Raw genomic sequence first — 24,915 nt, forward strand, 5'->3', positions numbered from 1 at the left:
GCTTGATTTTAATTGCATTTTTGTAAGTGCGTTTTTTACCCCTTTCTCTCCCCCTTCCCCCTCATTAAAACTTTTATACGCTATGGGCGTGCGCTCTCTCTTCTCTTTTCCTCTATAGATATTCTATGGACGTGGTTAGTCCATATTGAGAGCTGCCGGAGACCCTGCATACCAGCACCTATACCATTCATTGGACTATTTGAGGACTGGTTTATCCTTTTTTGCATGTTTTTTAATATATCATATTGTTCATGTTTTCTGGGCCTGATAATATTATAGGTCCCTATTACTATATGTGTGTATGTATTGCTTATAATTGAGGTATTTATCCCATATTGTTATAGCATATATATATATATATATATATTTATATATATTTTTTGTACATGTTCCTTAGAGGCGCAGCTTTTTTCTTTTTTATATATATATATATATATATATATATATATATATATATATATATATATATATATATATAGCTAAACCCCGTTATAACGCGCCTCATTATACCGCGATTCGGTTATAACGCGGTTTTCCCGTGGCTCCCGTTTTTAAAAAAAAAAAAAAAAAAAAAATTTTTTTTTTTGCACACTGCACACACTCACTGCACACACACTGCTCATTGCTCACACTACCACACTGCACACACACTGCACATTGCTCACACTGCCACACTGCACATTGCTCACACTGACACACTGCACACACTGCCACTGCACACACACTGCACACACTGACACACTGACACACTGCACACACACTGCTCATTGCTCACACTGCACACACACTGCACACTGCTCATTGCTCACACTGCACACACTGCACACACACTGTACACTGCACACACACTCCTCATTGCTCACACTGCACACACTGACACACTGCTCATTGCTCACACTGACACACACTGCACACATACTGCTCACACTGACACACACTGCAGACACTGCTCATTGCTCACACTACACACACTGACACACTGCTCATTGCTCACACTGACACACACTGCACACACTGCACAGACACTGCTCATTGCTCACACTGCACACACTGACACACTGCTCATTGCTCACACTGACACACACTGCACACTGCTCACACTGCACACACACTGCTCACACTGACACACACTGACACACACTGCACAGACACTGCTCATTGCTCACACTTACTGCACACAGCTCTCACAATACACTCACATGTCAGCAGCCCACCCCCCCCTCACATGTCAGCAGCCCACCCCCCCCCTCTCACATGTCAGCAGCCCCCCCCCCCCTCTCACATGTCAGCAGCCCACCCCCCCCTCTCACATGTCAGCAGCCCACCCCCCCCTCTCACATGTCAGCAGCCCACCCCCCCCTCTCACATGTCAGCAGCCCACCAGCCCGTTTTTCACATGTCAGCAGCCCACCAGCCCGTTTTTCACATGTCAGCAGCCCACCAGCCCGGTGGAGGTTGGAATAATGACATCACCCGCAGGGGGCGGAGAGCGGACGGCTTGATTGACAAGAAGAGGGCTGTGGGCGGGGCGACTGAATGAGGCCAGGCAGTAAGAGTGCCCGGATGTGGGATGCTTGTTCTGCAGTCATTGGTGCCATATAGGAGGAGGTAAGTGGGCGTGGCTTGCATCCTTTACCCCCCTTTGTCTCTATGGCAACTCCTCCTGCCCGGGTGATTTGCAGTGCAGGGTGGGCGGAGGTGAGTCAGAGCCGGGCGTGGTGGACCCGGCCGGGGAGGGGGAGCCTCGCGCTCTGGGACCCTCTCCCAGCCTCTCCTCCCCACCCCTCTCCCTCCTTCCCGCCGCTCACCAGGACTCAGTGACCGGAGCTGCAGCTAACCCAAGTCCCGCAGGCTGTGCGAGGTGCTGGTATCTGTCACACCCTCCCTGACCCCGCACAGCGGCTCTGATGCTGGGCGTAGCGGTGATGACGAACAGGTAGGGGACCCTGCATTAAAGCCTGAGAGATGCACTGTTAGCATTGCTATATTGCAACTTTTAGGTGAGTGACTCCGGTAGATTAGTGTCTCCTCACCCTGCCCACCCCTTCTCACCATCACACACACACACACACACACACACACACACACACACACACACACACACACACACTGTGTCTCTCTCTCTCTCTCTCTCACACACGCACGCACACACACACTCTGTCTCTCTCTCACACACGCACGCACACACACACACGCTGGGAGGACACAGACACGTGCAAAACCAGGGGGCTGAGAGGGAGGACGGATGAATCGCCGCCATTTTTAAAATTTTATTTATTTATTTATTTAACTTCCTTCCCTCCTCACTCCCGATCAGGAGCGCGGCGGCCATTTTTTTTTTTTTTAATTAGCGCGACCCCGTTACTAACGCGGTGGACTCGGGGTGGACCCCGAGCACCGCGTTATAACGGGGTTTAGCTGTATATATATACACATACATACACAAATATATATATATACACACACACACATATATAAATATAAATATAAAATATATACATATTGTGATGCCGTCACTGCCCTCTAAGGGCTAGAATGGGACAGTTGTGGGACTTTACAGCGCTCATAGAGTTAATCCTTCTGGAAAGGTCTGTTCAGCTGTGAGTTAATGAACTAATTAGCCTAGCCTGTATAGTCAGGAAGTGATACAGAGATTTCTCCCCCCCCCCCATGCTGCCAGAAACACACTGTTGAGAGTGACACAGAGAGGGTGAGAGACGCTGCTGCTATACTGATCTGAAGGCACACACACAGACAGCCCTGTGAGAGACTGAAAGGAGACCTGCTGCAGGTACACTGGGTAAAGTGGGGAAAGAGTTTAGTTCTCCCACGATTAGTTGTGGACTAAGCAGTATTAGTCAGTACTCCTGGAAGAAGTTAGGTCTTTTGTTTCTGTTTTGTGTTATGAGTTAACCCTGTACCTGCGTTGTACCCTGTAAATAAACCCCTGTTTAGAAAGTACAGTGTTTCCTGCCTTTCATCTGGACAAAAGATCCGACGCTGGGACTGAGACGTCACAATTGGAGTATAACGCGGGCAGTCCACAAACCAGTGAAAGTGGAAAATGGAGGAATTTCTGACCTCGCTTCAGTACAAACAAACAGAAAACTCTGCTATTTTAATGCAGGGTTTGCAGCAATTGGCAAAGACCCAAGAGATGTTAAAATCCTATAATGAGAGTTTACAACAGATGACAAAGCACAAACTGAAAGTACGGCGGCGTTAGTACAGCAGATGGCGCTGTCCCTACATCAGACGCTAAAAGAAGAGCAAAACGAGGCGCAACTTCGCCTACCACCAGGAGCTCCGAGTGTTGGGAGAGAAAATTACCGCCCAGCCTAGAGTGGCCCCACAGGTCGCTCACCAGGTAAAAACACACCTCATTCAGAAAATGACGATGGACGATGACGTTGAGGCGTACCTGTCAATCTTCGAGCGCACCGCAGTATGCGAAGGGTGGCCAGCTGAGGATTGGGCGGGAATAATTGCTCCCTTCCTGGTGGGTGACTCACAACAAGCCTATTATGACTTGGAGCCTGAGCAAGCTAAAGACTATGACACTCTGAAGGCGGAGATTATGGCACGGCTAGTGGTCACCCTCGCGGTTCGGGCCCAACGGTTCCATTCTTGACGTTATGATATAGAGAAAACACCCCGCTCTCAACTCTATAACCTTATACACTCTGCAAGGAAGTGGCTCCAGCCTGAGGTATGTTCCATCGCTGCAGTTGTCGAATGAGTCGTTACAGACCGGTTCCTGAGGGGTCTCCCCCGCACCATCCAGAAGTGGGTGAGCCAGAGTGACCCCAAAGACGCCGAACAGTTTGTCGCTTTAGTCGAATGTTACTTGATTGCAGAGGAGATGTCAGAGAGTTCAAGTCCAGATGAGTGCTCCGGTTCTCGCTTCCTGTGCTCCAGGAGGTCCGATAAGACTGTTCATCCGAATAGGAATCCCCAAGGACTCATTGACTTGCGTAAAGGAGTAGGAAGTCCCACAGCACCTAGGAGGGACTCTGGTCTCGTTGTTCCCAGTAGACTGGAGACAAAACTCTGACCCAGTTTTGAGTTATAGAGTGCAACAGATGCCATGAACTTGGACATGTGACTGCAGTTTGCCCTCGGAACGCGGAACCAATGGAATGTAACTTTTCTGTGGGGCATGGTTCGCGCTGGGTTTCTACGGTTCAGCACAGTTCTTGCAGTTCAGAAGAGGATGATGAGGACTCCTATGTGGCCCCGCGTAAAGGACAACCTCCGTGTGCAACAGAAGCTGCAGGGAAAGTTTACCCCGTGGCATCAGAAAAGACCAGAGGTGGACTACAACACAGAGCGCTTGGCGCAATCGTCACAGGAGTGACTACTAGCCTTGGTATGACAAAGGCTACCGATACTGCCATAAGCAGAAATCCAAGTGAGTCAGACCAAAAGAGTGTTGACTGGAAACGGTTCTATGAGGCGTTCCAACAAGACGTTCAACGCCTCATCGGTAAGCTAGAAGTTTCTCAGCGAGAGGTCTGCACGTTAAAAACAGAGCTGGGTAAAGTAAAGCAGCAAGTGCTACAGGAGCGACTGAGTACCCAGTGGGTCCCCGCCGAGCAGCATGATGAGCTGAAGGCCACCCTGAGCCTTACCCGAGCATCACTGGAAGCAGAATACGAAAAAACTAAAAATGTCCAAACCTTGGAATCTGAAAAACTGAAGTTGGATAAAAGGCTTCTAGAGCTAAAGCGGATAACTGAACACATGTCCCAGCAACTCACAGCCATAAAGGAGGACAACCTCAAGCTGGAGAAAGATCTGGAGAAGCAGAGAGCCTGCTCCATCACCAAAAATCAGTACACCCAGGAGAAAGAGGCATGGAAAACAGAAGCAGCGGCAATCCTAGCGACAAAAACTACAGAGATCCAAAATCTGAAGGATGCGCTGACACAAACCCAGAGCAAGCACCGGGAAGAGATGAAGGCCCTGAGAGGAATTAAATTGGCAGCTGCCTTGATCCAGAAAAGAAGTATAGAAGGACAGCTTCAAGACCTGAGGAAGGGCCTGGAGTTTGAGCGTGCTGGCCGCAAGAAGGCAGAGAAACAACAGCGTGACCTAGGCGAAGAGCTCGAAGCTCTGAAGATTGAGTGGGACACTACGCTGGACTATATTTCTGCTCAGCAGGAGGTCTAATGAAGAAAAACTTTAAGAAAAGGTGGATGTCAGACATGTCTGACAAAGAGGTTGGTGCACGGGATAGTGCACGGGCCGCTCACAGGACAATGTTTCCCTGGGGGGAGGGATATGTGATGCCGTCACTGCCCTCTAAGGGCTAGAATGGGTCAGTTGTGGGACTTTACAGCTCTCATAGAGTTAATCATTCTGGAAAGGTCTGTTCAGCTGCAAGTTAATGAGCTAATTATCTAGCCTGTATAGTCAGGAAGTGATACAGAGATTCCCCCCCCCCCCCCATGCTGCCAGAAACACACTGTTGAGAGTGACACAGAGAGGGTGAGAGACGCTGCTGGTATACTGATCTGAAGGCACACACACAGACAGACCTGTGAGAGACTGAAAGGAGACCTGCTGCAGGTACACTGGGTAAAGTGGGAAAAGAGTTTAGTTCTCCCACGATTAGTTAGGGACAAAGCAGTATTAGTCAGTACTCCTGGAAGGAGTTAGGTTTATTTCTGTTTTGTGTTATGAGTTAACCCTGTACCTGCTCTGTACCCTGTAAATAAACCCCTGCTTAGAAGGTACAGTGTTTCCTGCCTTTGATCTGGACAAAAGATCCGACGCTGGGCCTGAGACGTCACAATATACATATAAATATATACATATAAATATATACATACATATACATACATACACACACACTCCTATGTAACGCACCGTACGTGATTTACTATATGTCAGAGTTAGTGTCACCTCTCTCTTATGTAGAAAGAGGGCACGTCATTCCCAATTCCTGGTGTCCAAAGGGTTCAGCCCCTAAAGGATCCCGGATGACACAAGAAGAAGGTGCCTCTAGCACAGGGGCAACTCCAGTCTTCAAAGGCCACCAACTGGTCAGGTTTTCAGGATATCCCTGCTTCAGCACAGGTAGCTCTATCAGTGGCTCAGTCGAAGACTGCACCACCTGTGCTGAAGCAGGGATATCCTAAAAAGCTGACCTGTTGGCGGGCCCTTGAGGACAGGAGTTGCCCACCCCTGCACCCGCCCGGCTCCCCTCCCGCCCTCTCTCTACCTTCCCCTGGTAGGGCAGGCCCGGTTTGAACTGCTTGCGGGTGTCCTTGGTGTACTTGATGTCGATCAGCTGCTTCTGCACCGGGGTGGTGTCATCGAAGGTGACCTGTCTGCTGCCATCCACCGCATTCACCGTGGCCCAGATATTCACCGTCCCGCGGAAATGCTCCGGGAAATCCACCGGCATCATGTCCTTGGCGCAGATATCGAATGCCGCGGAGCCGTAAATCTGTGAGAGTCCCCACCGGGGGAAATAGAGGAGTCTTAAATGGGTATTGCCACGTAGCCGACAAAAAAAAAAGGCACATTTTGTAATCAAAGCAAGTATGTAAATGGCTTCCTTGAACAAATGTAACCGTGCAAAAAGCAAATATGTGGCTGCTTTGATTTCTTTGGAAATGAAGCACCGTTTTTTTTTTTTTTCCTTCTTCTAGGATTTGTGAATGGGGAAGCATTTGTCAAAGTGTTTTCTTTACCCTTATCCAACACTGTCCTCATCACAGAGCCAATAAAGAGAAGGGGAGGGAGCGTTGCCTGTGCAAGCTCTTGCGGAACACACACTAACATCACACAGATGGGAGCAGCCATAGGAAATCAAATTCTTCCCAAGTCTCCGCTCATCATGTTTACAAATTAAGTTTAACAAATTATTACTAGAAAACATTTTGAGGTTTGTGACCGGGGATGGAAAATGCAAATTGTACAGAGAGAAACAAGTAGATGAACCCTCGTTTTCTCACCTCCATGGTTTTGAGCACAGGGTGTCCGACTTCATGCCTGTAATACCCGACACCGGTTACTGTCATGTTGATGGTCAGCATGCCGCTCACAGGCTTACCAAAGGTGTATCTGAAACAAGAGGGGAGTGAGGCACGCGACGGAAGCTGGTGGTCAGGGAGAGGCAGGGGGAGGGGTCCTTGTGTGTGGGGTCAGAGAGAGAGCTGGGGGGGGATCAGAGTGTGCGGGAGTTAGAGAGGGAGAGATGGGTATCAAAGTGAGCGGGGTAAGATAGACAGAATGATGGGGGTTAAAGTGTGTGGAGGTAAGAGAGAGGTAGAAAAAGAGTTGAAGGTCAGAGAGCGCCAAGGAGGTCAGAGAAAGAGAGAGAGAGGGAGAGAGCGGGGAGTCAGAGGGAGAGAGCGGGGAGTCAGAGGGAGAGAGCGGGGAGTCAGAAGGAGAGAGCGGGGAGTCAGAGGGAGAGAGCGGGGAGTCAGAGGGAGAGAGCGGGGAGTCAGAGGGAGAGAGCGGGGAGTCAGAGGGAGAGAGCGGGGAGTCAGAGGGAGAGAGCGGGGAGTCAGAGGGAGAGAGCGGGGAGTCAGAGGGAGAGAGCGGGGAGTCAGAGGGAGAGAGCGGGGAGTCAGAGGGAGAGAGCGGGGAGTCAGAGGGAGAGAGCGGAAAGTCAGAGGGAGGAATCTGGGAGTCAGAGGGATGGATCTGGGGGTCAAACTGTGTGTAGTTTAAAGGTGAGGGGTATGACAGGAGGTGGAAGCTTTTATACAAGGCTAGCCTGTATCTGCACCTGGCAACGACAGTCCCCTTCTCACACACGCTGATATCCCGGATATACGGAGGGGGGCTTATAACCAGCTCAAACTTGGGCAGCACTGAAATCAGAACCAGGTGTGTGAGAGCGTCAGGACTGGTTACATTGTATCACAGATATGCTCAGTATTAATATACAGTACAGCATGTAAATGTGCAGGTCTTTCATGTGGGAGGTTGTAATGCCAGTGAAAGCGGAGGTAGGGGGGCTGCAATACAGTGTTCATTTATTACCACACTATATTTTCCAGATATAACACTATGTGTATGCAGAGCTGTACATAGAATTGTAATTAAATATATATATTACATACACACACATTCCAAATATACATTATGTACTACGTAACCATATACATATACACACACACATATACACACACATTCTAAATATATATACACACACCTGTATCTTATACATATATATGTATACATACACAAATAGTATGTGTGTGTGTGTATAATAGATATATATATATATATATACACACATATATATATTCACACATATATATATATATATATATATATATATATATATACACAGTGTTCGACAAACCTATACATTTGCTCGCCCCGGGCGAGTGGATTTAACCCCCGGCCGAGTAAATATTGGCCCAAGCAGCACACGTTTGGTACTAGGTGGCGAGTAGATTTTTTACATATACATACATACATACATACACACACACACCATACATATCAATATAATTTATACATTGTCATTTGAATAGGAAAATTAACCTCTGGAAAATGTGCGACCGGTTTGCTGTACAGTATGTGATGTAATATCGTTATTTAGCTGTGGTATTTTAGGTTGCGAGAGGCCAGTGCAGCCCTGCAGTACGCGGGGCTCCTCTGTGTCAGGGCTGCACTGGCAGAGAGATTCTCCGCTCACCGTACTTGTGCACTGCGAAAGACTTGTTATACGTGTGACCTTGGGTCTCTGCAAAAATCAGCCACTCTCCGAAGACGGGTTGGTCGGAAAGAGGGAAGCTCATGTTAACGACGCCTGGGAGAGAGAGACGGATTGAGATGGAACTCCAATACAACAGTTACACCCCCTAAACATGGCAACTCTCCCAAGTGGCAGCTCACTGCCTCCAACACCAAAATAAGATTGTAAGCTCTTCGGGACAGGGAGGTACTCGCCGTGTCTGCAAAATTCTATGTGTAGCGCGATGTACAGTCAGAGATAGGAAAGAAAATATCATTTCCTACATTTGCACAGAAACCCCGCTTTATAATATTTACATTAGTACAAAATGATGCGGCTTTGCTGAAATGTCTTAAAGCAATTAAAGAAACGTCTTCATTTCCACGTCATTTCCCAGAATCCTTGATTGCCGCTTAGCCACTGTGACACTCTCATGGGTTCTCTGTCATTCTTTCTGCCACTTATTCAGCTATGAATAGGTTTTCAACTCACCGCAGCAAATGGGCTTTAAATCTGTCCACTGAATAATCCTGGAACCCCGCGGATCCTAAGAGCAGGGAAATATTACGTCGCTTAGTTTATATCCGCCTGTCTCTGTACGTTCTCCCCACCAATTAGATTGTAAGCTCTTTGGAGCAGGGACTCCTCTTCCGAAATGTTACTTTTATGTCTGAAGCACTTATTCCCATGATCTGTTATTTGTATTATTTGTTATTTATATGATTGTCACGTGTATTACTAATGTGGAGCGCTATGTACACGAATGGCGTTATATAAATAAAGACATACATACATCCGACCCAAACGGTGGATATAAAATAAGCCTCTGAGAGTAGTATCTGGGTTTTTTAGTTTAATTTATCTGAGTTAATTGTGATTAAAACAAGAAATGTGCATGTCTCAATTTGAGAAAATGTGTGAAAGAATTGTACATCACACGCGCACAAACGTTTTTGTTAAAATAGAGATTAGGGAGTGAAGAAGAAGGAAAGAAAGATGGGGAAAGAGAGAAAACAGAGAGAAAGAGAAGGACAGGGAGAGAGAGAATAGAGAAGGGAGTGAGAGAGAAAAAAAGAGAGAGAAAGGAGAGGAAAAGAGAGAGAAGAGAGACAGAAGGAGAGAAAGGAGAGGAAAAGAGAGAGAGAGAGAGAGAGAGAGAGAGAGAGAGAGAGAGAGAGAGAGAAGAAAAAGAGAGAGAGAAAAAGAGAGAGAAAAAGAGAGAGAGAGAGAGAGAAAGAGAGAGAGAGAGAGAGAGAGAGAGAGAGAGAGAGAGAGAGATGAGAGAGAGAGAGAGAGAGAGAGAGAGAGAGAGATAGAAAGAGGGAGATTAAAAAGAGATAGAAAGGATTGAGAGATAAAGACAGATGGGAGAGCACCTCTTTTCTTATAACACAGACAGAGCAAACGCTGCTAAAAAAACACGAATTTGCGTGCAGTTTTCATGATAAAAAGTGGTCTGTTTGCGATATGAAACTAGCTGAGACGTATAACCAGCGTCAGGGGCCTATGGATCAAGCAATGCTGGCACAAAGGGGGGCAGCCTTCTCACCCTGTGAAACCGCCCGCTCTGCAAAGAAGCGTCGCAAATAACACTTACCAGGATATAGGCTTCAACCTGCAAGGAAGCAGAGAGAGGTTTCACGGCACACACTCAGCACAGAAACGGTACACGCGTTCCCGCACGGAAAGGATAAACAGCGCTCAGTTTGGCTTTCAGTCATTTAACAGCCGCCGAACCCTTTCAAATGATATCTTGAGTCCCTGGAATTATTGTAACTTTGCAAAACAACAACACAGCTCGCCCGAAAAAACTACTGTTCTGGGACGGCAGCTTAGGGCTGGGGGGCTCAACTGCAGTCCTCAAGCCCCCAATAAGTCAGGTTTTGGAGGATATCCCAGCTTCAGCCCAGGTGGCTCAGTCAGTGGCTTAGTCAAAGACTGAGCCTCTGATTGAGCCACCTGTGCTGAAGCAGGGACTGATTGAGCCACCTGGGCTGAAGCAAGGACTGATATAGCCACCTGTGCTGAAGCAGGGATATCCTCAAACCCTGACCTGTTGCCCGGTCTTGAGGACAGCAGTTGAGAACCCCTGGCTTAGGGTTATCCAGCGTGATCATGTCTCAGGCACAGTACCACTACTTCTCCTTAACCTCCGTAAGAAAGTTCCGGCCTGCGTTCTGCGAGCTCCCCCCGCTCTGTCCCCCGCAGCAGCCCGGCCTTTACCTTTTCACTGGTGGGCCGAAGCTCCGGGGTCACCGTGTACATGTTTATCAGCACTGGGGAGAGAATAAAAGGTCGGGGTTACATTTTAACTCCTCGAGTCCCGCCTGACGTCGTACCTCCAACCTAAAAGCCATGCTGTGTGCAGCGCGTTGCAGCCACCTGACACTGAAGGGGTTAAGTCACTGCATCAGATGGCAGGTTTATAGCGCTATATAGGGGCGTAGGCAGGGCTGCGGGTGAAGCAGGGCATTGTGGGTTGGTGGCGGGGCATCAATAGCTAGTTCAGTGACACAGGGTATAACCTAACTGAAATATACACCAATACAGAGTATAACCTGACCATACTATACAATGATATGGAGTATAACCTGACTGCACTATATACTAACACAGGGTATATAACCTAACAGCACTGTACACTGATATAGGGAGTATAACCTGACCGCACTGTACACTGATGCAGAGTATAACCTGACCGCACTTTAATAATAAAGAAAATGATCTCGCTAATCTCCGTGTCTGTATGTTTTGACTTGAAGGAAGGGTGCAGATGGGATAAATAAACCTATTGTAAACCTCGTGGAAAGAAGTATCCTGGTGGTTGCACTCGGTAGATAATCTTCCTCATTATAAAAAAAGAACCGTTAATCAATATATAGAAGAAACTCAGAGTAGAGAGTGGGGGGAGGGGGGGGGTAATACATGGGGGAGAGAGGGAACATGTGGGGGCAGAGGGGGTAACACATGTGGGAGGGGGAGAGCGGGTAACACCTGTGGGAGGGAGAGGGGGATTACACGTGGGGGGAGAGGGGGTAACATGTGGGGGGCAGAGGGGGTAACACCTGTGGGAGGAGGAGAGAGGGTAACATGTGGGAGGGGAGAGGGGGGTAACACATGAGAGGGGCTAACATGTGGGGAGGGGAGACTGGGTAACATGTGGGGAGGAGAGGGGTAACACATGTGGTATTGGGAGAGGGCGTCACATGTGGTAGGGGAAAAGGGGGTAACACACGTGGTAGGTGGAGAGGGGGTAACATGTTGGAGGGGTAACACCACGTGGTAGGAGGAGAGGGGTTAACACACGTGGTAGGTGGAGAGGGGGTAACATGCTGGAGGGGGAGAGGGGGTAACATTTTGGAGGGGGAGAGAGGGTAACATGTTGGAGGGGGAGAGGGGGTAACATGTTGCGGGGGAGAGGGGGTAACATGTTGGAGGGGGAGAGGGGGTAACATGTTGGAGGGGGAGAGGGGGTAACATGTTGGAGGGGGAGAGGGGGTAACATGTTGGAGAGGGAGAGGGGGTAACATGTTGGAGAGGGAGAGGGGTTAACATGTTGGAGGGGTAGAGGGGGTTAACATGTTGGAGGGAAAGAGGGTGTAACATGTTGGAGGGGGAGAGGGTGTAACATGTTGGAGGGGGAGAGGGGGCAACATGTTGGAGGGGGAGAGGGGGCAACATGTTGGAGGGGGAGAGGGGGTAACATGTTGGAGGGGGAGAGGGGGTAACATGTTGGAGGGGGAGAGGGGGTAACATGTTGGAGGGGGAGAGGGGGTTACATGCTGGAGGGGGAGAGGGGGTAACATGTTGAGGGGGAGCGCTGCTGCTTCTATATGAGCCTGTGAAGCGCGGAAGTGAGACGCTCCATCTTTGCCGGCCAGAGCATCATTTAGGGCAGGGTGCACAACTCTACCCCAAAAGGTCAGGTTTTCAGGATATCCCTGGTTCTGCACATGTGGTGCATTCAATGACTGAGCCACCTGTGCTGAAGCAGGGATATCCTTAAAGCTGTTGGGGGGGGGGGGTCTTGAGGACTGGAGTTGAGCACCCCGATTTAGGGGACAGTCAAGCATTTGGGGTTTTAGAGCGTGCGTCACCTCTGCCTGGCCTACCCTGGCTATGCCTATGGCAATATACCATGTATATATACGCATATATACAGCAATATGTATATATGTGTGTAGCCACCCCCACTCCTACCTTTCTGCTTGGGTTTATATACAGGTTTATCCGTTTGTATGAATACAGATGATCCTTTGCTGTCTATGGTAACCGTGTATAGTTGTGGAATATATATCCTTTGTCTGTCAGGTGCCGGTTACCCCAAACTTTTAGGTGCGCCTGACCTCGGAGACCTGGTGGGGACCTGTAACAATAGACGTGGGAGATATGATGTGCCACCTTTATATCAGTGTGCGTGTATCCGCGTGCCTGTGCGTGTATCAGCGTGCCTGTGCGTGTATCCGCGTGCCTGTGCGTGTATCCGCGTGTATCAGCGTGCCTGTGCGTGTATCCGCGTGCCTGTGCGTGTATCCGCGTGTATCAGCGTGCCTGTGCGTGTATCAGCGTGCCTGTGCATGTATCCGTGTGCCTGTGCATGTATCAGCGTGCCTGTGCGTGTATCAGTGTGCCTGTGCATGTATCAGCGTGCCTGTGCGTGTATCAGCGTGCCTGTGCATGTATCAGCGTGCCTGTGCGTGTATCAGTGTGCCTGTGCGTGTATCAGCGTGCCTGTGCGTGTATCAGTGTGCCTGTGCATGTATCAGCGTGCCTGTGCGTGTATCAGCGTGCCTGTGCATGTATCAGCGTGCCTGTGCGTGTATCAGTGTGCCTGTGCGTGTATCAGCGTGCCTGTGCGTGTATCAGTGTGCCTGTGCGTGTATCAGTGTGCCTGTGCGTGTATCAGTGTGCCTGTGCGTGTATCCGCGTGCCTGTGCGTGTATCCGCGTGCCTGTGCGTGTATCCGCGTGCCTGTGCGTGTATCAGCGTGCCTGTGCGTGTATCAGCGTGCCTGTGCGTGTATCAGCGTGTCTATTATATTGCTTAGCACGTTATTACATTGCTCTGTGTGTTATTATATCACTCAGCATGTTATTATATCGATCTGCATGTTATTTTATTACTCTGTGTATCATTATACGGCTCTGAATGTTATTATGTTATCGCTCTATGTCTTATTATATCGCTGTTATTATATTGCTCTGCTTATTATTATATATCTCGGCATGTTATTATATCGCTGTGTATTGCATTGCTTGGCCCCCTGAGCTTACACAATATGCTTGCCCTGTGTGACTTCCTAGTAAAGGGGTTAACATGAGTTACTGGATATTTCCAGCCCTATAACTTTCCAAATTCCTAGAAAGTAAGTGTGTTGCCATATGGCTGCGACACCCACTATGACTAATGTATATGCTAGGCGTCCCCATTACAGAGTCCCTCAGCGCTGACGTCCTGCCAAGGGCAAGATACATGTCACATTTTAAAAACAAGAGTGCCCCTCCCTATACTCCTCAACCCCCCCCCCCCCCACTGGGGACTAATCCTACCCAAAAAAAAAAAGAAAGGGGGAACTCCCTGGAATATTAAAATGCCTCCCACTGCTGCTGTCAGATGAGGCAGCACATAGAACTGCATCATTCACATCGTTCACTCGGGCACCATCCTGGGAGGTTTGGAGAGGGGTGGTTAACCCTGCTACTGCTTGGTGGGGGTGTTGATGGCTTGCGTTGCAGGCACCCATAGCCAGAAAGGTGTTAACTATCTGACTTAACCCCTTCTGAGTCATGGGAGCCAGTAATGTAATGCTTTCCAGGCCCCTCTGGCATGAATATATATATATATATATATATATATATATATATATATATATATATGAATATATATATATATATATATATATATATATGAATATATGAATATATATATATATATATATATTATATATGAATATATATATATATATATGAATATATATATATATATATATATATATATGAATATATATATATATGAATTACTATTATTATTCAAGTATTTAAACTTTATACTCATTACCATATATGTTTTGTCAGTCTGATGTAGCATTGGGCACGTGTGTCTGTCTGTCTGTCTGTGTATATATATATATATATATATATATATATATATATATATATATACACATATATACACACACGTAATGAAGGAGTTAATAATAGGGTATGCATGTTCCATTTCAGAAAGCTGCGCCCACCATGAGTCAATTGTACTGTAGTAAAATCGAGTCTGGGAAACATACACACGCGCTATATAAACCAGCTGTGGTATTGTTATTGCGTCTTTATCAGCTCCGGTTCTCACCTTTATCTTCACTGTCCCTTTATCTAAAATAAACAGAAGAGAGGAAAAGACATATGTTAGTGAAAATATGTATCGGAGGGACTCTGATGTATAGCGCTGTGTATATTGCAGGCGCTACATAATTACACACACACAAACGTAATATGATTTGGCATGAGAGTGCTGGACTTTGGAAGAGACCACAGTTGCAGTGAGTGTATATAACAGTATATGTTCGTGTGTGGGTTTCTGTGGGACTTGTGTCAGTGTAAATGTGAAGATCTGTGTATATATCAGTGTATCAATGGGTGTGAGTGTAAGAGTGTGTCAGAACGATATAATAACAAGCAGAGTAATATAGTAACATGCAGAGCAGTATAAAACATGCAGGGAAATATAACAACATGCAAAGCGATATAGTAACTAACATGCAGTGTGATATAATAACATGCAGAGCAGTATAATAACATGCAGAGCAGTATAATAACATGCAGAGCAGTATAATAACATGCAGTGCGATATAATAACATGCAGTGCGATATAATAACATGGCATTGCCGTATAATAACATGCAGTGCGATATAATAACATACATAGCAGTATAATAACATGCAGTGCGATATAATAACATGCAGTGCGATATAATAACATGCAGAGTGATATAATAACATGCAGAGCCGTATAATAACATGCAGAGCAGTATTAAAACATGCAGAGCGATATAATAACATGCAGAGCAGTATAATAACATGCAGAGCAGTATAATAACATGCAGAGCAGTATAATAACATGCAGAGCAGTATAATAACATGCAGAGCAGTATAATAACATGCAGAGCAGTATAATAACATGCAGAGCAGTATAATAACATGCAGAGCAGTATAATAACATGCAGAGCAGTATAATAACATGCAGTGCGATTTAATAACATGCAGAGCAGTATAATAACATGCAGAGCAGTATAATAACATGCAGAGCAGTATAATAACATGCAGTGCGATTTAATAACATGCAGAGCAGTATAATAACATGCAATAGATATAATAACATGCAGAGCGATATAATAACATGCAGAGCGATATAATAACATGCAGAGCAGTATAATAACATGCAGAGCAGTATAATAACATGCAGAGCGGTATAATAACATGCAGAGCGATATAATAACATGCAGAGCGATATAATAACATGTGGAACAATGCATTGCAGGCCACTCTGGCACTGAAGGGGTTACTGAACCCTGCATTTACTTACCAAACACTGACCCGTGGCCGTGGGCTACGGCTTCCCCCTTGACCACCAGCTGAAGCTGGACCTTGGTTTCTGTGGCCGCATTAAAGATGGTAACGCTGACCGCCTCCTCCACCCCTGAGCGGAACACGGACGGTGCCGCTATTAAGTAGCCCCTGGAAGACCCCCCAAAAAAGTCAGTTGGCACTAAATATTTGGTGTGAGACCGAGCTCAAAACTATAAGAGGGGCGCACAGCTACTCAATATTAATCTATAGACCGGGCACTCTGAATTGTAAGCTCCTCGGGGCAGGAACCTCTCTCGTATTGTCTCAGTTTGCCTTAACATATATGTCCACTTTTGTCATACAATGTAAGTGTCCTCCCTCCCACATTGTACAGCGCTGCGGCATATGTTGGCAAAGTACAAATAAAATATGATAATAAATAATAAACCTAGATTGTAAGCTCTTCAGGGCAGGCCCTCCCTTTGTCTTATGTGGTCATGTCTCTGTACGTTCTGTAAGTTCTCCTACTGCCTCTGTACGTTCTCCCTACCTACCAATTAGACTGTAAGCTCCTCGGAGCAGGGACTCCTCTTCCTTAATGTCTAAAGCACTTATTCCCATGATCTGTTATTTATATTATCTGTTATTTATTGGATTACCACATGTATTACTGCTGTGAAGCGCTATGTACACTAATGGCGCTATATAAATAAAGACATACAATACAATACAATGTGCTTGCTGCTCTTATCCCCCCACTGTTTGTACCTGGCATTGTACTATGGGCTATGTCAATAAAATGACACATGCATTACGTACAATGAGCTGCTGGCCCCCTGCGAATTGTTAACAGCAAAGACAGGCTGTAATTCATGGGCAAATCCTGTAATCCCTCTGCAAGTGTCTACACACATGGTCCAGAGCAGATGTCAAACAACATCTGTCTGCCCCCTTTTCAAACGGTTTCGCCAGCAAAGGGGTCATTTGCTTTTGTTTTCTTACACTGTGGTTAATAAACGCAGTGATACTGTCCCCAAGGGAAGGAGGAAAAACAAAAGATCTAATCCTTTTGGACTGTATGCAAGAAACGCTGTAGTTCAAGGGTGCTCAACTACAGTCCTTAGCCCCCCCCCCCCCAACAGGTCAGGTTTTCAGGATATCCTGCTTCAGCACAGAATACGCAATCAGTGGTGCAGTGGAAGACTGAGCCACTGATTGAACCACCTGTGCTGAAGTAGGCTCTTCAACTGAGCCACTTAATGAGCCACCTGTGCTAAAGCAAGCACTTCGACTGAGCCACCTGTTCTGACGCAGGGATATCCTGAAAACCTGTCCTGTCTTGAGGACTGGAGTTGAGCACCCCTGCCCTAATGCGTGTTGCACAGTTTTTGCTAACAGACCAATTTTGTCTGATTCCCACACAGAGCGCTCCGCACTTCTGCCCCGATTACCATTATTAGCCAGGACGCTGAATGTTCTCAGTTCAAAGCCAAGGTGAGCGCACGCAATAACCCCTCGGCGGCCCAAAGGGGGGAGAGCAGGGACGTACCCTGCACCGCTGATAGAATATTATTATACAGGAGCTTCACAGAGTCTGCACCTGGAACTGTTTGCACGGACTCTACGTTATCCACATCTACGCAGTGATCCCACTACAACGAAAACGGAGAGTACGGAGCACCACTGCTCATTCATTCACATACCCAAAGTACCAATATTTCCTTTAAATAATGAACCTGACCATAAAAAAAAAAAGTGTATTCATATTCTGCATATTCGAAATCTTAAATATATACGTATATCTTTATTTATATAGCGCCATCCAGGTACATAGCGCTTTACAATACAGGTGTCATAATATTACAATAATGGGAATAAGCGCTTCAGACATAGAACAATAGGAAAAGGAATCCCGGCCCCGAAGACCTTACAATCCAAGTGGGAAGTGGGGAGAAGTTACAGACACAGTAAGAGGGTGTTCTTGTAACTGCGCCTGCAAGGGCCAAGGTCAGTGCATATGAGACGTATAAGTACATAATAAAGTATATGGTCCGTCAGTCCATTATCTAACGTATTATCCGACGCCAGAGAGCACATTCCGCTGAACGCATTATCCGATGTCTAACGTATTATCCGACGCCAGAGAGCGCATTCCGCTGAACGCATTATCCGATGTCTAACGGATTATCCGACGCCAGAGAGCACATTCCGCTGAACGCATTATCCGATGTCTAACGGATTATCCGACGCCAGAGAGCACATTCTGCTGAACGCATTATCCGATGTCGAACGGATTATCCGACGCCAGAGAGCACATTCCGCTGAACGCATTATCCGATGTCTAACGTATTATCCGACGCCAGAGAGCACATTCCGCTGAACGCATTATCCGATGTCTAACGGATTATCCGACGCCAGAGAGCACATTCCGCTGAAAGCATTATCCGATGTCGAACGGATTATCCGACGCCAGAGAGCACATTCCGCTGAACGCATTATCCGATGTCTAACGGATTATCCGACGCCAGAGAACGCATTCCGCTGAACGCATTATCCGATGTCTAACGGATTATCCGACGCCAGAGAGCACATTCCGCTGAAAGCATTATCCGATGTCTAACGGATTATCCGACGCCAGAGAGCACATTCCGCTGGACGCATTATCCGATATCTAGTGGATTATCCGATGCTCACCGCCGCGGATTAACATTGAAGCCGCAATCCGACGGCGGCTTGCAGAAACGGATTCCGGCGGATAACCGGGGACCGCCTGTATATCTACAGTAAAGAAATGGAGAACGTCACTCAGAGACTTGTTGGTGAAAACACACGCAAAGAGGAGGGGGATTTACTAGTCACGTATCCACAGACAACAGTCTCAACGTTTCTATACCCAGAGTGGTCTTCTTCTGCAGGCAATTTATACCTACTACTATTATTTGTGACAGTGCACACACTGCGTTCATGTGTTCTCCCTCTCCCCTCTCTGTCTCCCTCTCCCCTCTCTGTCTCCCTCTCCCCTCTCTGTCTCCCTCTCCCCTCTCTGTCTCCCTCTCCCCTCTCTCCTCTCCCTCTCCCCTCTCTCCTCTCTGTCTCCCTCTCTCCTCTCTGTCTCCCTCTCTCCTCTCTGTCTCCCTCTCTCCTCTCTGTCTCCCCCTCTCCTCTCTGTCTCCCTCTCCTCTCTGTCTCCCTCTCCTCTCTGTCTCCCTCTCCTCTCTGTCTCCCTCTCCTCTCTCTCCCCCTGTCCTTCTCTTTCTCTGTTTTCTCTCTCTCCGTCCTCTCTTTCCCCATCTTTCTTTCCTTCTTTCTCACTCCCCAATCTCTCTCTTAGCAAAAACGTTTGTGCGCGTGTGATGTACAATTCTTTCACGCACATTTTCTCAAATTGAGACATGCACATTTCTTGTTTTAATCACAATTAACTCGGATAAATTAAACTAAAACAGAGGAATGAAAACATTCCTTAAAAGGGGAAAAATATATAATAATTATTTTCATGCAACATGTATTTTCATATTAATAATTTAAGATATAACATTAGTGTACTACATTTTTTATTTATTTTTCATATATATTATTGTGTGCTCATTTGCATGTCTTAGCAAAAAGGTGGCACTGTGTGCTCATTTGCATGTAATTTCCCAGAATCCCTTGCTGCAGTGGAAGCACTGTATGCTGGATGATAATGGTGAAAGGCAGGGTTGCAGACCTGTCTAAGACATGCAAATGAGCATACAGGAATATTTCCATTTGATATATATAACTTTTTTTCAGGAGGAACATAGTTCCTGTACCTTTTTTCATAGACCACGCATACAGGAATATTTCCATTTGATATATATAACTTTTTTTCAGGAGGAACATAGTTCCTGTACCTTTTTTCATAGACCACGCAGTAAACGTTATAGCATTATTGTGCTAATCAGAAGGGGGAAAAAATAATATGTTTTATAAAACAATTACAATGTAATTATTATTATTTATAAAAAATAACAACATAGATTCAAAACTATTTTGAAATGTGAATTTAATGTGTATATTACTGGTCATGTCCATGAACAATTTCCCCCCTGGTCCCATCCACACATTTATGGAAAAAAGCGCTGTATGTATACAGTACCAGTATATGTAGGGTTGCCAGACGGCTTCTCCAAAAATACTGAACACAATGGTGAAAGGTGCGAGGTGCTCGAGACACACACACACACCGCTCCATGCAGTTTCCTCCTCTCCTTGGCCCCACAACCAGACTCCTGACACCTCCTCCTGATTGGATGCTGCTGAGTGATGGAGGAAATTGCCCAGCCCCCTAGCAACTGCCCTGCTCGGGGAAATCCCGCGTCTCCCCAAGCCGATCAGGTCACTATGCCCACAGAGGTAATACCGGACACATACATGACCAGTATTACCTCTCATTTTTTTTTTATTGGACAGTGTTCAAATACAGGACAGTCCGGTTCAATACTGGAAACCTCATGGTATAAATTGTTCTAAAATGAGATTCAGAGCGCGTTACCCCCCTTTGTACAGCGGGTGTAGAATGTCTTGAAATCACGCACAGTACCACTACTTTTTGGAAGGCATTTCCACCGCTGCATTTAAGGGCTTATGAATGGGCAGGAAAGGTTTGCCCCGATGCAGGGTGCCGTTTCCTGCATTGGGGTACGTCAAAAGTAAGACGTTTGCAAATGAAATTTCAAAGCTGTAACGCACATGATTAAGGCGCCAACGTATTTGGCGGTGTAGTACAATGGGGAATGAATAACAATAGCATTTAAATAATAGAGTGTAAGCTCTTCGGGGCAGGGACTCCTTTGCCCAATGTTTACTTTATGTATGCGCTTATTCCCATTATGTCACGCATGTTAACGCATTACAGCCGTATGTTGCATGATGGCGCTACATAAAGATATACATAAAAATACCGTGCAGATATTACCCCACGTTCTCACATACTGGGAGGCTATTACCCGAGAATGACCTCTTACATCAGGGGTGGGAAACTCCAGTCCTCCAGGCCCACCAACAGGTCAGGTTTTCAGGATATCCCTGCTTCAGTACAGGTGGCTCAGTTGAAGAGCCTGCTTAAGCACAGGTGGCTTTGACTGAGCCACCTGTGCTGAAGCAGGGATATCCTGAAAACCTGACCTGTTGGCAGCGCTTGAGGACTGGAGTTGCCCACCCCGGTCTCACAGCCTGCCAGGTTGAGTTGCTTGATATCACTTGGCCGTCAGTGGAATGTTCAGAGCACAGACTTTAATAGCAGCCGAAGCATAGGAGACATATTTCACTGTACATATAAATCAAATAATGCCTGTCTCAATGTTAGCTCAGACGCAAGGTTTTCATCGCACAGTGAATGGTAACACCACGCCTGCTGTGTAAGTATAGGATATATATATATATATATAAAAGGATGGCCTGAGGGGGATTTCTCCGGAGTCAGATTCTGGCTCATTTAAATGATAACAATCACATTTCAAAGAGATCTCAATAAAAGGTAAATTTGTTTCAGAGACAAATATCTGATGAATGCGTCTGAAAAATGGTTTAGAACCGGTTATGATTTTTGCAGTTAGACGGCAGCTTCCCCCCTTAGGGGGGGCGGGGGTGTGTGTGTGTGTGTGTGTGTGTGTGTGTGTGTGTGTGTGTGTGTGTGTGTGTGTGTGTGTGTGTGTGTGTGTGTGTGTGTGTGTGTGTGTGTGTGTGTGTGTGTGTGTGTGTGTGTGTGTGTGTATATATATATTTTTTTTATATGCAGAATTAAACTTTAACACCTTCTCTAACAGAGAGGCCTCCAATGCAGTGCAAGTACATTCATAAACACACACGTATATATATATATATATTAAAGAAAATACTTGTTGAAAGGTTTTGATTCAAGAAGGTTATCATGGAAAAACTGTGGAATTTACGTAATTATCATTGGGGTTCACAAACGTTTTATCGCCACTATATGTGTGTGTCTAATTGAGTGTGTGCATATGTTTATATACATACATACATACACACACACACACACACAAACATATGCACACACTCAAATAGACACACACATATAGTGGCGATAAAACGTTTGTGAACCCCAATGATAATTACGTAAATTCCACAGTTTTTCCATGATAACCTTCTGGAATCAAAACCTTTCAACAAGTATTTTCTTAAATATGAAATAGGGATTATATTCACCAATTACATGTCTTTATAAACAAAATGATGTATGGATTAGACAAACAAGGAGTAATTAAGAGTCAGGGTATGTGCAAAAGTAATTGAAACCCTGGTTTTATGAGCTAAATTAAAGGGGATAATTAGAATAAGGTGTTTAAATAATTAGGCCGCGTCCATGTTGTGTGCTTGCGGGCGGAGGCGCGCTTCCGCTCGGCACTGAGCCCCTACAGCCGCAATGAGAGCGGCTTTAGTAGGGGCTCGCCTACGCTTCCGCGCGCACTTGCAGAAGCGTAGGTCTTAGGGAAATTTTTAATTTCCCCGCTTGCCGGAGCGCAGGGCCGGTCACGTGAGCGGTTCACCCAATGAGGGCGAACCACCTCCGTGACATCACTGGCCCGCCCGCCGACACGCCCCCGGACGGCGCGCTGTCTAAGGCCAGGAAAAGCACCCGCTTTCCCTGAGCCTCAGCGCGCCTCCGCACGCCAGCAGGAACCCTGGCCGAGGCCTTAGGTAAATCATCAGGGGTGAGTTTTGGAAGTCCCACCCTATATAAAGATCAGAAACTTTGTGAGTTTGGTCTTCACCATACAGGTGTGTGGAAACACGTCATGCCACGATCAAAATAAATCTCTGAGGACCTCAGAAAATCAGTTATTGATGCTCATTAGTCTAGAAAGGGTTACAAAAACCATTTCTAAGGATTTGGGGCTCCCCCAATCCAATGTCAGACAGATAGTCTACCAATGGAGAAAGTTCAAGACCAGTCACTCTACCCAGGAATGGTCGTCCTACCAAAATCTCTCAAAGATCAAACTGGCAAATCATCCAGGAAGTCACAAAGAACCCCCGAGTAACATCCAAGGATCTGCAGGCCACTCTCGCCTTGGCTAATGTGAGTGTTCATGACTCAACGATCAGAAAAAGACTGAACAAGAATGGTGTTCATGGAAGGATTGGCATGAGGAAACCACTGCTCTCTAAAAAGAACATTGCTGCCCGTCTGAAGTTCGCCAAAGAGCACATGGATGATCCACAACAATTCTGGAACAGTATTCTCTGGGCAGACAAATAAAAGGTAGAACTTTTTGGCCTCAATGAGAAACGTTATGTTTGGGGAAAATCAAACACTGCGTTCAAACAGAAGAACCTCATCCCAACCGTCAAGCATGGTGGTGGGAGTGTGATCGTTTGGGGCTGCTTTGATGCCTCAGAACCTGGACGAATTGCCATCATTGACATAACCATGAATTCTGCATTGTATCAGAAGATTCTAGATGAGAATGTCAGGCCATCCATCCGTGAGCTGAAGCTGAACCGAAAGTGGGTCATGCAGCAAGACTGTGATCCTAAACATACAAGCAGATATACAAAAGAAGAAATTCAGCGCTTTAGAATGGCCTAATCAAAGTCCGGACCTAAAACCCATCGAAATGTTGTGACAGGACCTGAAGCGAGTTTAAGTAGTTATGTAAGGAGGAATGGACCAAAACTCCTCAAATCCGATGTGAGAGACTGGCCAGCAGTTATAGGAAACACTTAGTTGAAGTCATTGCTGCTCAACGGGGCGCCACCAGGTACTGAATCTAAAGGTTCACATACTTTCACACATGGATATTGAATGTTGAATCATTTGTGGATAAATAAATGTAGAAAAAGTATGTATTTGTAACATTTGTATGATCAGGTTATCTTTATCTATTATTAGGACTTCGATTAAGATTTAATAACATTTTAGGTTTGAAATAGGATTTTCACATAAGGTCAGGTCCCCGCTGGCTACTGCAACGCCCGTTGTGGGGGATGCTGCAGGGACTAGAGCGCAGCGAGGGAGGACCGACGCGCTACGCCGATAGAAACTTCTGCTCTCAAGAAAATTGAGATCAGGAGTCGCGACGGAGCGCTAGGCCACGCCAATGAGGGCAAACCTGCCGGGTGATGTCATAGCTGCGCCCCCGTCACGCCCCCCCCCCCTTTGTTTCCCACTGCAGCTCTCTGCAGACCGGAGGACTCGGTTGCACGCGCCGCCAGCCTCGCAGGCAGCGGGGCCGCAGCCTAAGGGGTTTACAAACTTTCTCGCCGCTGTTGTATGCATGTATGTATGTGTAGCCCTGGTGTCCAGCGGCTCCTGGAGACACCCCTCCTTTGGAGCAGCGCGGTCGTGGGTGCCGCCATTACCAGCGACGGACCCGACGGCTGCTTCCAAGGGTGGGGGCCGGAGCAGGGAGCAGCGCGTCTTTTCCTGTATGCGGCCGGTTGCCGGGGACGCGATCGGGCCGTTGCTACGGCTGCGGTCGCGTCGCTAGGGTCCCGGCGGCTCGCGGAGCAGGGCGCCGCCATTGCGAGGTGCGTTGCGCATGCGCAGGGGCTAGGAGCGCCGGGAGGCCCACAGATAGCTTGCGCATGCGCAGATAGGAGCCCGCGAAACCCTAGCCTACCAGAGAAGGCTCTGAGCAGGGACTACGAGTCCCATGACCCTATGCA

General features: G+C 46.8%; 1 protein-coding gene across 1 annotated transcript in view; it reads right to left on the bottom strand.

Annotated features, from left to right (window-relative positions):
- CPAMD8 (C3 and PZP like alpha-2-macroglobulin domain containing 8) overlaps positions 1 to 24,915 on the bottom strand; it is a 118,737-nt gene that overhangs the window by 66,681 nt on the left and 27,141 nt on the right. Inside the window, 11 exon segments of the mRNA XM_075611224.1 lie at positions 6,227 to 6,454; positions 6,966 to 7,074; positions 7,745 to 7,829; positions 8,666 to 8,779; positions 9,197 to 9,251; positions 10,302 to 10,319; positions 10,928 to 10,980; positions 12,905 to 12,985; positions 12,988 to 13,067; positions 15,045 to 15,069; positions 16,280 to 16,431. Of these exon segments, the coding sequence (XP_075467339.1) occupies positions 6,227 to 6,454; positions 6,966 to 7,074; positions 7,745 to 7,829; positions 8,666 to 8,779; positions 9,197 to 9,251; positions 10,302 to 10,319; positions 10,928 to 10,980; positions 12,905 to 12,985; positions 12,988 to 13,067; positions 15,045 to 15,069; positions 16,280 to 16,431 (1,000 nt within the window).

The sequence above is a fragment of the Ascaphus truei genome, chromosome 8 (genome assembly GCF_040206685.1).
Source record: "Ascaphus truei isolate aAscTru1 chromosome 8, aAscTru1.hap1, whole genome shotgun sequence".
Lineage (NCBI taxonomy): Eukaryota > Metazoa > Chordata > Amphibia > Anura > Ascaphidae > Ascaphus > Ascaphus truei.